Source organism: Lampris incognitus, chromosome 1 (genome assembly GCF_029633865.1).
Source record: "Lampris incognitus isolate fLamInc1 chromosome 1, fLamInc1.hap2, whole genome shotgun sequence".
In the NCBI taxonomy this organism is placed as follows: domain Eukaryota; kingdom Metazoa; phylum Chordata; class Actinopteri; order Lampriformes; family Lampridae; genus Lampris; species Lampris incognitus.
Genome location: NC_079211.1, coordinates 146,918,989 through 146,935,033, shown reverse-complemented (window position 1 = coordinate 146,935,033; position 16,045 = coordinate 146,918,989). Strand labels below are relative to the sequence as shown.

The window sequence follows — 16,045 nt, the reverse complement described above, 5'->3', positions numbered from 1 at the left end:
GTAGCTGTAGAAGACTGATGGAGCTGTCCATGTATAAAGGGGTGTAGATGTAGAGGACAGTGATGGAGATGTCCACGTATAAAGGGGTGTAGATGAGGAGGACAGTGATGGAGGTGTCCATAAAGGGGTGTAGATGTAAAGGACAGTGATGGAGGTGTCCATGTATAAAGGATATTAAGGGGTGTAGATGTAGAAGACTGATAGAGATGTCCATATATAAAGGGGTGTAGATGTAGAGGACAGTAATGGAGGTGTCCATGTATAAAGGATATAAAGGGGTGTAGATGTAGAGGACAGTGATGGAGATGTCCATGTATAAAGGGGTGTAGATGAGGAGGACAGTGATGGAGGTGTCCATAAAGGGGTGTAGATGTAGAGGACAGTAATGGAGGTGTCTATGTATAAAGGATATAAAGGGGTGTAGCTGTAGAAGACTGATGGAGCTGTCCATGTATAAAGGGGTGTAGATGTAGAGGACAGTGATGGAGCTGTCCACGTATAAAGGGGTGCAGATATAGAGGACGGTGATGGAGATGTCCACGTATAAAGGGGTGCAGATATAGAGGACAGTGATGGAGCTGTCCATGTATAAAGGGGTGCAGATGTAGAGGACAGTGATGGAGCTGTCCACGTATAAAGGGGTGCAGATATAGAGGACGGTGATGGAGATGTCCATGTATAAAGGGGTGCAGATATAGAGGACAGTGATGGAGATGTCCACGTATAAAGGGGTGTAGATGTAGAGGACAGTGATGGAGGTGTGGGTTAGGCCGAAGGTGTTTGGTTGACCAATGTCGATGTGTGGTCTTTCAGCTCGCCTCACATGCTGTTGCCGTAACACGCTGGACACCCATGTGCTGCCAACGTCACATGGGTCTCGCCGTCTTTGATTCCCCAAATCCTTCAATAAAACCCTTAAATGACACCTGGCCGACTTTACTGCTGAGTAGATATCGGTACGCCTCCGAGCTTTTTAAATTGCTCGTCCGCTTCCCATCACAGGCAACGGACTCAACAAAACAGCTAAAAATGCTACCGCACGTGACACGAGGTCGCTTCTTCGCATCGTCTCCATGGCAGCAAAGTTGTTCTTTTTCACCCCGTTCGAGCTCCGTGGGTTTGCGTTCCCACGTCATGAGCTAATGTGGCTGGCTAGATCAGGAACGAACACAAATCGCTCGAAGGAAGACGTTTAGCGTACCATGGAAAAACGCCGGTTCCGGTCCAGTGACGGGAGGCGCCGGAAGTCGCGCCCATAATTCACACAAGGTAACGCGGGGGCCAGGAATAAGGCGGATAAAGCTTGAGCAACCCAGAGGGGGTAGATGGGTCATGTGGATGTGAGAGAAGACGTGGAGTTTCTTCCTCAGAGCAGCTGTGTGATGGTGCATTTTGTTTGTTGCTGAATTTATCACGAGGACAACGGATTCTACCACGCTATACTTTCAGCTCTAAAAGTTTAGAAAGCGGTTTACTACCTGTTCTATAAACAGGAAGTGGATTGTGAAACTGTGATGAGGATGTAGGAACCTTTGATCAGCCTGACACAAGACGGACTGCTGTTTCAAATAGCAAACCGAATCTGTGCCGAGAACAATCCGAACAGAAGATGATAACAACTGCTGTTGAGGCTCCTTCGAGCAAGGCACCATCAGAGCCGGAATGGGGAGAGCGACAACGGGATCGGGGTCCCTGCAGGACTCGGTACGAACGCTGCGGTCACGGGGCATCTTTACTTGAAAGCTGGCGGGAGCAGGAGGTCAGCATCTTGATCGCTGGATGAAAATCTAAATCTGATGTATGAACATTGGGTATCGTCCTTCATATGATCTATTATAAATGCCCTCTCCTCCAGTAAACCCGGTCCATATCTAATCCACACACCGGTTCGTCTTATTGCTGACCGCTAACTATGACTGTATTTGCATTTGCCTGGATTACCAAAATCCACAATCGCTACATCTAGCTGTTTTTAGCTCCTTTTTAGTCCTAGCTCCTTTTTGTTAATTTGTCCAGGGTGGATTTCAATAGAAAACAGTGGGCAAGACCGGAATTTAAAAATTAGTCCTGCGCAGACATCTAGCTTAGTGTCCAGCAGCAGTAAATTGCGGTTGTTGGATGGTGAAGGTGAAGAGAGAGATGTAGAGCTGAATGCCACGGATCATCATGGCGGGCTGGGCGGCTCCAGCTTGTTGGACAAGGCGGTCAACACCTGGTCAAACTTGGCGTAGCGCTGAGTCTGGTCCTGCTCCGCTCCACGACTGCCCCAAAGCAGACGCATCTGGAAGTCCGTCAGAAACAGCTCCAGAACCTCAGCCCGTTCCTCGAAACCTGGAAGGTCACAACTTTAAAGGTTAATTCCTTTTTTTTTTTTTACAGCCTGTGTTTTATTTTTGTAGTTCTTGCCATTATGCACATCAATTGTGGTATCATCTTACTCACTGGCTTCATTTTATAGAGTTTTTGACATTGGACCATTGCTGGACTCAGCTTTACAACAGTGTCTTATGGGACAACTGAACATGGTCATCAGTAATGTTTCAATCAGTCCATCCATCCATCCATCCATTATCCAAACTGCTTATCCTGCTCTCAGGGTGGCGGGGATGCTGCAGCCTCAGCAGTCATTGGGCGGGCAGGCGGGGAGACACCGGGGAGAGGCCGCCAGGCCATCACACAGGACCCCCCCCCCCACACACACACACACCTAGGGGCAGTTTAGTACGGCTGAGTCACCTGACCTACATGTCTTTGGACTGTGGGAGGAAACCGGAGCCTCCGGAGGAAACCCACGCGGACACGGGGAGAACATGCAAACTCCACACAGAGGACGACCCGGGACGACCCCCAAGGTTGGACTACCCCGAGGCTCGAACCCAGGACCTTCTCGCTGTGAGACGACTGCGAACCCAGGACCTTCTTGCTGTGAGACGACTGCGCTAACCACTGCACCATCGTGCTGCCTCAATCCAATTTAACGCAATTACCTAGACCATGAATTTGGAAGTGAAAACGAAAGTGAACATTAAAAGTTATGACGTGAAATGTCCAATATGATCAATGGTGGATGACATGGCTGATCTACTTCCTGACGACCCGGGACGACCCCCAAGGTTGGACTACCCCGGGGCTCGAACCCAGGACCTTCTTGCTGTGAGGCAACTGCGCAAACCACTGTGCCACAAAATACTACCAGTATAAAAAAAAAAAACTGAAAAATTGTGACTAAAATCTATTTAATCAGAACTGAGCTAGCAGCTAGTAGTGTCTACTTCTTTAGCAACTTGTAACAGTAGCACAGCAACAACTGGCAGGATATGGTATTGGCAACTCAAAAACTAACGACTAGCAGCTAACATTTAGCGACTGGCGTGGTTTAGGTAATGTCTGATGGACAACCCGACAGACCGGGTGTCCGTCCGGGTCTTCCTCACCCTGTAGTTTGGTTTCAGCATTGGCGCGATAGATGCCGCCCAGCTGGGCCATGGTCCGTGCCGCCGCTAGGTGGCACATGACCACGTCGACGCCCGCCTCCACCGTCTCCCAAGGCTCCGCCCCGTCCCCCAGGGCCACGCTCTTTTCCAACAGCGTCAGGAGGGGAACCATGTGGGGGAAGGACGTGTTGGATAGAGGACAGCTTTCTGAGAGAGAGAGAAACAAGAGAGACAGACATTGAGACAGACAGCGAGAGAGAAACAGAAGACAGAAAGCGAGACAGACAAAAGAGGGATTAGAGAAGGAGAGAGAGACAGAAAGACAGAGGGAGCAAAGTGGGAAGACGGGGGGAGAGGGATAAAAACAGAAAGCAAGGGGGATGGAAAAAGAGACAGAGACAAAGAAACAGAAAGAAAGAAAGACACTTTATTTGTCACTGTACAGGTTACACTGCATTTAACCCATCCTCTTGTATAGGAGCCGTGGGCAGCTGCAGCGCCCGGGGACCACCTCCAGTTCTTTCCATTGCCTTGCTCAGGGGCACAGGCAGGAGTATTAACCCTAACATGCATGTCTTTCCGAATGTGGGAGGAAACCAGAGCACCCGCAGGAAACCCACGCAGACACGGGGAGAACATGCAAACTCCACACAGAAAGGACCCGGGACGGCCTGGGGTTCGAACCCGAGACCTTCTTGCTGTGAGGCAACAGCGTTAACCGTTGGCACACCATGCCGGCCGAAGAATAAATACATTGACACCTGGGCCAACTGGCGTAACCAAGTAAGTGTTGCTCAGAGGGGCATCACACATGATGTGAAAGAGGGAGGTGGAGAGAGAGAGAGAGAGAGAGAGAGAGAGCAAAATCACAATTCATCTGATTGTATTTTCAAGTTAAATTTACCTATTTTTATCTAGTGGACTACAGTGTTCTAATGTGACACATCCTGTTTACAAATGTATTCATTCTAGTAGAGGTCCCTCATCTAAGTTACCTCTTCAGTCAGTTGAGACTGAAGAGGTAATTTAGATGAGTGACAAAACGTATCTGTCAATAAAGGTTGTGTCCAGATGAACTGTTTAAACTTTGTTTGAGCTGGCTCTGTGCCTTCTGGGGGATCCGGTTAGCTCGGCGGCCCTTGACCGAAGATTTCATTTGCAGGCTCTTAGGTGTAATCCGGCTCTGTCTGCATCTGAGGTCGAAGCTCAGGTGGTTCCTGTAGTCTGCCATCTTTTTCTTTTTTTTTTTGTGGATTTTTACCCCCCCCCCCTTTTCTCCCCAGTTGTACTTGGCTAATTACCCTATTTTCCGAGCCATCCCGGTCACGGCTCCGACCCCACCTGTGGTGGCTGGCCAGTACAGGGCGCTGGGGCGCCGCCCCTTCAAATATTAAGAGACGAGAATCTACTTAAACATGTTAAATATAATTTAGTTGTATAATAATGATGAAATAAAAGTGTGTTCAGTCTGTGAGCGCCTGTCAGCAGCATTAAATATTGGTTCAAATGGTGTTTGGTTGATGTCTGTCTGAATACATATACTTCCTGGGTGAGTGGCGCCGGCCAAACGATACCTTATGCAGCCCTCAAACTTGTGGCGAGCAGGCGACCTGAGGCTGCTGTCTGACTGGTTTCTTCAGATTTTCCAGGGGGCGCAGTTCTGTGCTGCCCCAGACACCCCCACTTTTATTGGCAGCGAATTGGTATTGCTTTAATGTTTTGTGATCTAATGTGATTGGACAATTCTCGTGGCTGTCAATCATGTTCACGCCCACCACGACGCCTCGTCTCGACTGTCAATCATCTACCGTCTACGACCCCTGATAAAATCTATAGGCTACATTGTCCTTCTTAATAACTGGGACTGTGAGGACATTAAAGCAGCTGTCAGGTGTGCTGCGCCAAGCTAAATTGCGCCCCTCCCCCCAAACTTTTTTAGCACCAGCCGCCACTGATAAATACATTGACACCTGGGTCAGTTGGCTGAACCAAGTGTTGCTCAGAGAGGCATCACACATGATGAGAGCAAAATCACAATTCTTCTGAATCTATTTCAAGTTAAATTTACCTATTTTTATCTAGTTGACTACAATGTTCTAATGTGACACATTCTGTTTACAAATTTATTCATTCTAGTAGATCTCTACTTATTATATATATATATATATATATATATATATATATATATATATATATATTTATTTTAAATTTCCCACTTGCTTTGGCACAGCAGCATCATGAGTCAGGGCCAGGCCCCAATGCAAGAGGGTCAAAGCAGACGCTGGCCTGCCGTCACAACCCCGTGTAACATAACGCCTTATCAGTAGTGAATCAAAGAAGTGCAAGGAAAACTTCCGTCAAAGAAAGTTGAATCAGTTCATCTGGACACAACCTTTATTGACAGATACGTTTTGTCACTCAGATATCTAAGAGGTCACTTAGATAGGTCAATAAAGGTTGTGTCGAGATTAAATGATTCAACTTTGTTTGAGCTGGCTCTGTGCCTTCTGGAGAATCCGGTTAGCTCGGCGGCCCTTGACCGAAGAGTTCTTTTGCAGGCTGTTACGTGTCTGTCTGCATCTGAGGTTGAATCTCAGGTGGTTCCTGTAGTCTACCATCTTTTTTCCCCCTTTTACTCCTCAATTGTACTTGGCCAATTACCCTATTTTCCAAGCCATCCCGGTCGCTGCTCCACCCCCTCTGCCGATCCGGGGAGGGCTGCAGACTACCACATGCCTCCTCTGATACATGTGGAGTCACCAGCCGCTTCTTTTCACCTATTAGTGAGGAGTTTCACCAGGGGGACATAACACATGGGGGCATCACACTATTCCCTCCAGTTCCCCCTCCCCCCTGAACAGGCGCCCCCAACCGACCAGAGGAGGCGCTAGTGCAGCGACCAGGACACATACCCACATCCGGCTTCCCACCCGGAGACACGGCAAATTAAGCCGGAGGTAACACGGGGATTCGGACCGGCGATCCCCGTGTTGGTAGGCAACAGAACAGACCGCTACATTACCCGGACACCCCGTAGGCTGCCATTTTACGCGCCGCTCGCTCATACTCATGTACAAGTTTAAGGCAATCCTTGCCGAAATGAGTCAAAGTGTCTTGATGCATGCTCAATAATCCAGGTAAGAAAATCATAGAAGGTTGAATCAGTTCATGTGGACACAACGTCTGTTGAGACAGACGTTTCATCATCATCTAATTGACCTCTTCAGTCTCAATTGACTGCAGGTGTCCCCACCCTTATAAACAATACAGTGACTGCAGGTTTTCCCACCCTTATAAACAATACAGTGACTGCAGGTTTTCCCACCCTTATAAACAATACAGTGACTGCAGGTGTCCCCACCCTTATAAACAATACAGTGACTGCAGGTATCCCCACCCTTATAAACAATACAGTGACTGCAGGTATCCCCACCCTTATAAACAATACAGTGACTGCAGGTGTCCCCACCCTTATAAACAATACAGTGACTGCAGGTGTCCCCACCCTTATAAACAATACAGTGACTGCAGGTACCCCACCCTTATAAACAATACAGTGGCTGCAGGTGTCCCCACTCTTATAAACAATACAGTGACTGCAGGTACCCCACCCTTATAAACAATACAGTGACTGCAGGTACCCCACCCTTATAAACAATACAGTGACTGCAGGTGTCCCCACCCTTATAAACAATACAGTGACTGCAGGTGTCCCCACCCTTATAAACAATACAGTGACTGCAGGTATCCCCACCCTTATAAACAATACAGTGACTGCAGGTGTCCCCACCCTTATAAACAATACAGTGACTGCAGGTACCCCACCCTTATAAACAATACAGTGACTGCAGGTGTCTCCACCCTTATAAACAATACAGTGACTGCAGGTGTCTCCACCCTTATAAACAATACAGTGACTGCAGGTACCCCACCCTTATAAACAATACAGTGACTGCAGTTATCTCCACCCTTATAAACAATACAGTGGCTGCAGGTGTCCCCACCCTTATAAACAATACAGTGACTGCAGGTACCCCACCCTTATAAACAATACAGTGACTGCAGGTATCTCCACCCTTATAAACAATACTGTGGCTGCAGGTATCCCCACCGGTATAAACAATACAGTGGCTGCAGGTATCCCCACCCTTATAAACAATACAGTGGCTGCAGGTATCCCCACCGGTATAAACAATACAGTTGCATAACGACCAAAACCAACGATCGGTTTCATATGCAAATATGGCGTGACCATTAACTAGCGTTACAATGGCCACGTGTACTATTCACAGAGGAGCGGGGAATGGTTGCAATCACAGCATTGTGAGGTGGTGACGGATGTACTCTAAGAATACAAAAGTTTCTCTCAGTAAATATTGTGTCCAGATGAACTGATTCAACTTTCTGACTCTTTACAGGATGTCAGAAAAAGTCGATTTATTGTGAGAGTCCGACTAAAACTGGACTTTTAAAACACATGTAAACGTGTTGGTCCAACTGAAATCGTACTAAATCGAATTTCTCGAAGTACCTAGATAATGCAGATGGGGATCGATTTACTTCAGTCGGCCCTGAACTGGCCTAGGCGTCCTGCGCATGATCCATAGTTCCCACGGCGGTCTTTCATCCAATAGCAACCAGCTGAAAGGGGGCATATCGCCACCTGCCGTACCGGGGTCGGACGTACTTCTGCCAATAAATCGATTCTCCCCCGGTTCTTGCATACTGGGACAACGGCAGTAGTCCAGTTACATGGCCTAATCGAGCTGTAACCGTAGCTCGGCTTAACTGTGCATGGAAACGCGTTGTGTGATTTCCTGACCTGGATTATGGAGCATGCATGAAGACAAACCTTCAGTGATGCTTACAGAAGTTGGTGTGAGCGCCTCAGTCCTGACGGCATCACTGTTGTGCCAATAACGATGGTAAAGCACACCCTCTCGTGTAATGCTTTGAAAGCTCTACTTACAATTTAGGCCCACTGTTCGGGCTTTCCGCTGTGGCAAGTCATCTATTCTACAGGGTAGTACGAAGTAGTACGCATGTCCATAATTACGTACGGGCACATTTCTTACATTTTTGAACGTATCGTATACAGCAGACACGGTGCTCGAGATCTTTGATACCACAGTGGCGAGATAAAGAGGGGTCCGTGCGTGCGGGCCCTTAGCTGTTGCGGGCCCCAACGCAGCTGCATTACCTGCATATATGGTAGTTTCACCTTTACTTTGGCAATGTAAACGTATGTTTCCCATGTCAAAAAAGCCATTTTGAACTTGTGAGAAAGACAGAGAGAGAGAGAGAGAGAGAGAGAGAGGGCCCACAGACGAGCATGTAGTCGTTAATGTTGTGGATTGCTGAAGGATGATGGTTTTACCTCTCCCGTCATTCAAGCGCTTCATAAAAGGCTTCAGAGTTTTCTCATAGAGAATAGCGCCCTCTGTGTGCCGCTGACGTAATGCCATCCACGTCTGCTCTAAACGGGTCACCTGGATGAGAGACAGAGTGAGAGGGAGAGAGAGTGAGAGAGAGAGATAGAGAGCGAGAGAAAACAAGAGAGAGAGGGAGAAAGCGACAGGAGAGAGAGAGAGAGAGAGAGAGAGAGAGACAGGGAGCAAGAGAGGGAGAGACAGCATGAGAGAGAGGGAGCGAGAAAGAGAGGGAGAGAGAGAAAGGGAGAGAGAGAGACGTAAGTCAGCAACAACAAACCATGAACACAATAACAAAGGACTTCTCTCACTGCCTGCCGTTTCCTTGGGTCAACAGAAATGAATAGTTTCCTTTACAAGGACTCATGACTATCCCATTTAATTACTAACCATTATCTACTAATTATCACAAGATAGCAGCAGGGGGCATGTTATCGTTACACTAGTCAGAGGTCATAACAGTTGTGGAGCCATGCAGCAGGTACAAGAGTTAAGGTGTTCAAGGTGCCGTACGGTCAAAGTATCATGGTACCTGTAATATCTGTACCGCAGTAAAGCGGCACCTGTCAGGCCGTACTACAAGTACACATAACGAGGGACAAGCAGGGACTTTGTAGTGGTAGTACTTTTAATTTTGCAGTTTTGCATATCAGCACCTACAATTACAATTTCAAAAATCTGTATTTCCAGTAAAGAGGTTCTTTTTGGGGGAAGGGGGCTCTCCCCAGCTGTACTTGACCAATTACCCCACTCTTCCGAGCCGTCCCAGTCGCTGCTCCACCCCCTCTGCTGATCCGGGGAGGGCTGCAGACGACCACATGCCTCCCCCGATACATGTGGAGTCACCAGCCGCTTCTTTTCACCTGACAGTGAGGAGTTTCACCAGGGGGACGTAGCGCGTGGGAGGATCACGCTACCCCCCCCCCCCGAACAGGCATCCCGACTGACCAGAGGAGGCGCTAGTGCAACAACCAGGACACATACCCACATCTGGCTTCCCATTGGGACGCCCGACCGAGCTGGAGGTAACGCGGGGATTCGAACCGGCAATCCCCGTGTTGCTAGGCAATGAATAGACCGCCACACCACCTGGCCCAGTAAAGAGCTTCTATTAAGGTTTATATGAAATTCATCAAAAACACAAACGTTTTTCTTTGTGTGTGGAGAGTGGATTTAAGCAGCAGTAAGAACCGTCATTTCATATGAAGTTCAATTGGAAATTAGCACAAATGTTTGTGTCGTCCAAAAATAGAAATAAGTGGAAAAAGTAAAACAGAGCTCTTACATGGACGCGCAGATGAATGACCTCCACGACTGATCAGCGGGATTTTGTTCACTTAACTGGTGCTAACTGGTTTTTATTGGTACTAATCAGTGTTCACCTGTGGCAGCTCCAAAGCTCTCATGATGGCCGCGAATCCGAACATGTTCCCCAGGTTGCTCTTCAGCTCAGCGGCTATCTGAATGATTTTGTGCAACAGGCCGGCGCGCTCCTCGGTGGTTCCTGTGCACCCCAACACGTCCACAGCTAGCATGATGGACATGGTGTGAAACCTGTCAGGAGAAAGGGAGAGATTTTTAGCAGTAGTTTAGTAAGGGTTTTATTGTATATCCATGCATAACCTACATGTGTGCTGTGAAATTGGATTTCTTGATTTACCATCCAGTCTATGCTTGGGATTCGTGGCTACAGCTATCCTGAAAATGTACACGCTAACAAATGTTGTACTTTCTATCAAAGGTGTATTTAAGACAATAACTGATCCACTCCAGATCCTGCAGACTTTAGTAGTAATTGATGTGAATGGTTGGTGTCTGGTAGGACTTTGCCAGGAAAAATGAAAGGGTGCATAATGTTTTCCATCCTCATTAAACAAGCCAAATGAGGAAAAAGGACACCAGCCACCCCGCTCATGCTCTGTTTGTGTTCTGTAACTGCTGGCCCATGCAGACCGGCACTTCTGACAGTCATCCTGGCGTTCGCTGAATGTGGACTATTGGGCTATACAAATAAAATTGACTTGACTCGTGTTGTTATTCTATGTTAAGTACACTGAGAGCCACGAAACCAGGGTCAAATTCCATGTGTGTGCAAACTTACATGGCCAATAAATCTGCTTCTGATGTGTGCTACCGTGACTGTTTTTTTTGGGGGGGGGGGGGGGAGTGATGGTGATGTCGTCTTAGGCATCAAGTCCTCACCTCTCCATCAGGTCCAATCGGAGCTGGTGACCATGTGGAAGAGTCAGCAGTTCTATTCCAGAGCTCACCCCCATCCTCCTCTGCACCTCCACCTCCACCTCCAGGATCCTGGCAACCTGCCGCAAAACAGACATGGTAGTCAGCCAATTGAGGCGGAGCTAACAGTGCTGTCCAACATGATTGGTTAAGTAATGCATCATCACACCATCACCACTATGCTCCCACTACAACCACCATGTGTCAAACCAGCGGCTGGAGAACCACTGTTGTTTTCTGTGCACAGCAACGTTGCACGCCAAATGACGTTGACACTGTGACTGTTGCTTTTTGAGTACCCAAGCCATTGAAATACAGTGGAAACAAAAAGAGGAACCCATACCAGAACTTACACAGGTTCTCAAAGACCAACTAAACCCTAGACCATTTTAATGGGTTTGCTGAAAAACGTTGTTAATGTTAAAAACATGGCAGGCTGGTCTTTGTACTCTGTGATGTTAGCATAGCAGGATAAACACATTAAAATGGATAAATAACACCAATCATGACTCTGTTTGATTATCAACATTGACAGACAGACAAAGAAGCAGCATTAACAGTACTATTGACTATTGGTGGTGCTGGCTCTAACACACCTTCATCCAATAGACCCATTATTAATGTTATCTGCAGCTGTGTTTATCCTGCTATGCTAACATCACTATAAATGTTATAAATACAGAAAGTTCCAGGTTATGGGTCTTTCTCTATAAGGAAAACGATACCATGCAGTCAGCCTTGGTGATGTGCTTCGCCGCTGTTTTCGGCTCCACCTCGGCCAGGAGCTCCTTCACCCTCCTCAGGATGCAAACCTCCAGCGGTTTGTTCTCTGCCGGCATCAATGGAGAGCGATAGCAGCTGGGTCTGAAGGCAGAGACGTTCTCCACCACGGGGGAGCAGTACACGCTCCCATTCTCCACTCTCAGCTGGTCGACTCCCTTTCCGTCCTCGGAGCACAGCCTCTCCACATAGCCTGCAGATGAAGGAGCAGTTCGGAGCTCTGTGTAGCCGCCTCCCTCTGCGTCTGGTCGGAGCCGCTCCGGGATCGGCGGCGGATGGGGGCGGGGTGTGTCATCTGGGTGTCTGTGGAGCGTGTTTGTGGGTGAGGAAGCCACACTGGCCACCTGGCTGCCACAAGGGCTTCTGGGATGTGAGGCTGAGGATGAAGACAAAGAGGTCACAGGAGATCAGATTCAGGTTCACACATAGTTAATGCACCAAGTCAAATGACAGGTTACAGAATGAGCTGGCTGAAATGTTGAACGTTCTAAACCTTGAAAAGTTATTATAAAGTTGTTGCCTTATCTCTGCACAAAAGAGACCTATTGTTCACTTAACTTCCACATTTCAATTGACTAATTCAGATGTTAATACATCATTATTCATTATTACATTCATATATTCTACTCCATATTTGCATTCTGTGTTTTCATTTATGCGGACATTGTACCGGACCGTTGTGGTGAAGAGGGAGCTGAGCCGGAAGGCAAAGCTCTCAATTTACCAGTCAGGAATCAGGAACACTTTGTCATTTCACTTCATGCACATGCATACATGAAACAGTCTCGGACAGCTGGACAGCCAAGACAGCTGACAATGGGGCAGCTTGTGGAAAAGCCCATTATGACAAAAAAGGTGCAGGGGAGAGATCTATAAACAGGTGACTGAGTCCTCATCCGAAACCTCACTCCCAGGGGTGGGCCTGGAAAGATCCAGTCTTATTGGGAGAACCAGGTCTACAAGGTGAAGGAGAGGAACGGAGATGACAGCCCGGTCTACCAGGTCAGCCCAGAAAATGGTAAAGGGAAGGACAAAGAGGTTCACAGAAACCATCTGCTGCCATGTGATCACCTACCCCTCGATCAGCCGTTAGTCACAACTCCACAGCCACAGAGAGACTCAGAGCCCTGCAAAGAAGAGGGCGGGACCACGACATCAACAACTGCTGCAGCCAGAGTCAGACAGCAACTCAGATGACGACTACGATGGTACCTATCAGTGGCATCTCAGATCCGGCAGGGAGAGACAGCAGAGGGAAAACGCGACTGAATCCTCTAGCAGAGCCTTTCCAGCCTCAGCAGAGTCCCAGCACCCAGAACAGGATGCGCCACTACAGAGCGAAGAGGATGTGCCACCTGAACTAGGCCTAGACAGACCTAAGGGTGGTGAGTTAAAAGCAGGCACCCCTCACTCACAGAATGACTTGCCACAGCCGGTAAGACAACAACCACAAAGACTGGGACAGCGGCCTGCTGTACTGAGTTATGACACATTAGGCCAGCTGTCCTTGGTACAGAGAGACTGTAAGGTAACCCAGACTCAGGTTACACGGACTAAGATCTTTTAGAGGCCTTGGAAGGAAGAGGTGTGTGAAGGATGTTGGACACTTTCTAATGTAAAAGAAATGTCAGGAGAGATTTAATTTTGCAGGGGAGAGTGTGGCACTGTATATGTTTGAAATGACAAGGAAATGGTAGCCCCTAATTTTTGAACTCAGTGAAAGCTAAGGTCTCAGAAATATAACTACCTTGTCACTTACCTGTAACAGTCTATTATTCGGTCCTGTCAGGATGGCTTAGGCCAGGCTAGTCTGTGTACCAAACGTGTCATGTGACGGGTGGACGGGGTAAAGACACGTCTGGCCCAGTTCCCGCTTTCAACTAGTCTTCCGCAAAGGTGGCGAGTCTTCGGAAATCGGAGGCAGGGATCTGATGGGTTCTGAGTTTTTGAATCGGCCAATGGCTAGTTCGCTTCGCGCCACTGCCCGCCTACGGAACTGCTTTGACCTGTTTGCATGGAATACAGCCATAACGTCATCTGTATATCCGCTGTCTAGAGGCTCATACACAAAAATTCCATGCTCTCCATACACTGTAATGGTGAGCGTGGTACCGAGGCTAGGGCTTATCGCTGCCCTAGCGATTTCCGACAGGCCTAGGGCACCTGCCAGCAGGGCAGGGCAACTATGTTTGTATCAGAGGAGGCATGATTGTCAACATCGAAGACCAGTAGGGGTTAGTCTTTTTCAGTGTGACATGGTATTGTAGTATTATGTCCAATAATTAAATGGTCACTTATGTTCTAGGTCCAGTGACAGAGCCAGCATCAGTTCTGGACACAGTGGCGGCTCTAGGCCCAGTGTCATATACCGGCACCGGTCCAGGTCCACCCATGAATCTAGGTACAGCGAAAGGTCCAGCAGTGGCTCGAGACATGATCACAGGTAACCGCCGCAGTCATGGGTCGAGGGAGACGAGGTCCAGACTTGACAGGCAAAGGTCCAGCAGTGGCTCGAGATATGATCACAGATCCTGCCGCAGCCATGGATCAAGGGAGACTAGGTCCAGACTTGACCGATCCAGGGACAGGCATGGTGAGTGCCTAAGTAATCAGTCTTTATAATTCGCCAACAATTAGTATCGGTGCATCCCTATTTGTTACAATATACCAGATTTATTATTTCTTGTGTAATGTATGGTCCTCTGTGTCTTTGGAAGTTTTAATGCAATCTAAAACACTTTTTTTTAAAACTTTTTTCTTACTACAGGTGTTGAGACAGTGACTGAGAAGCCAGCAGGGACATTCCCATTGCCACCAGTAGGTAAGTGCTGAGCTATTTCAATGACTTAGTAAGTAGCCTTGAACCAATGGTTCTCAAGCCGTTAGGCTCATAGGGCAGGAGCATATCTCCTGTTTCCGTAGCGTGAGGCAGCTTGATGTACAAGTACACCCCCTGGACATGACGCTAGTATGTCGTAAGGACTTACCCCCAAACCAACCCTTGATGCTGAGTGTCAGGCAGGGAGGCTATGGGTACTATTTTTAAGTAGTATTTGGTATGACTCGGCCGGGAATTAAACTCACAGCCTCCCCGGACTCGGGGCAGACACTCTAACCACTAGGCCACTGAGCCGGTATTTCAATTACTTAAGCAATAAGACCGTGCTTCACGGGATTATACCTCTAGGAAGTATGGCAAACCCATCCTTGTTTTCAACAAAAGCTTTGAGAGTGTTACTTTTCTTTCTTTCAGTGTACCAGAAGAAAGTGCTAAACATGTTGATAGACATTCGCAATGAGGTGAGACTCATAGGAAGAGCTGAACCGGTCTCTTCAGCCAGTCGTGTGGAGAGGATGGAGGACATGGAAGCCTTCAAGAGAGAGGAACAACGCCTGTCTGATGCCAAAGCTTTCAATACCCTGGTAAGTTTTACAGAAGTCTGGAATTAATGAACAGCATAACACAGTATAAGGTGCACTTGCACACTTTTTTTTAGGTCAAAGTTTTCATGGACTTATTCCAACAGGTGCTGCAACTTTCCCGTCTTGGCGGGAAAGACACAAAAGACTGTGTTCACAAAGATCTTGACACGTAGGTTTTAACATACAATAACCTTTAACTTAAGCATCACAAGGGTAAATTCATCAAGTCCTAATGATTGTAATACACATCGGAGTAGTCACTTTTGTGGACCTTTGTCAGATCTTGGAAGCTGAGCAGGGTAGGGCCTGGTTAGTACAAGGATTGGAGACAGTCTTGAAAATTCAGGAAGCTCGAGGCTCAGTTGGTAGAGCTGGTTCGGCTCTGACTGTCCGCATGTCGAAGTGTCCTTGGGCAAGGCACCTAACCCCTCGATTGCTCAAAATGGGCCGGGCTGATGTGTGGTGAGCTATTTATACACTAGCTGTGTTGGCATCACCCAGGTGAGTGCTACACATCGGTTACTGGACGGTCCATTGTAAAGCGCTTTGAGTAGCATTGTGGTAGAAAGGCGCTATATAAATGCAATTAATTATTCTTATTATGTTGTAGACACAATGTTCTTGATGAGAAGATTTGTTTTTAGATCAGGGATAACCAACATGGTGCCCGCGGGCACCAGGTAGCCCCCAGGGGCCATTTGAGTAGCCCTCGGAGCATCTTGGAAAATACAAATCAGATAA

The 16,045-nt window shown here is 47.7% G+C and overlaps 1 protein-coding gene across 1 annotated transcript in view; it reads right to left on the bottom strand.

Annotated features, from left to right (window-relative positions):
- Nucleotides 1-1,849: 1,849 nt before the first annotated feature.
- sh2d3cb (SH2 domain containing 3Cb) overlaps nt 1,850-16,045 on the bottom strand; it is a 67,106-nt gene continuing 52,910 nt past the window's right edge. Inside the window, exons 8-14 of the mRNA XM_056280296.1 lie at nt 13,874-14,064; nt 11,827-12,257; nt 11,066-11,181; nt 10,246-10,417; nt 8,812-8,923; nt 3,435-3,641; nt 1,850-2,331 (exon numbers count right to left, since the gene is read on the bottom strand). Coding sequence (XP_056136271.1) covers nt 2,165-2,331; nt 3,435-3,641; nt 8,812-8,923; nt 10,246-10,417; nt 11,066-11,181; nt 11,827-12,257; nt 13,874-14,064 — 1,396 coding nt within the window. The 3' untranslated portion in view covers nt 1,850-2,164. The remainder of the gene's footprint in view (nt 2,332-3,434; nt 3,642-8,811; nt 8,924-10,245; nt 10,418-11,065; nt 11,182-11,826; nt 12,258-13,873; nt 14,065-16,045) is intronic.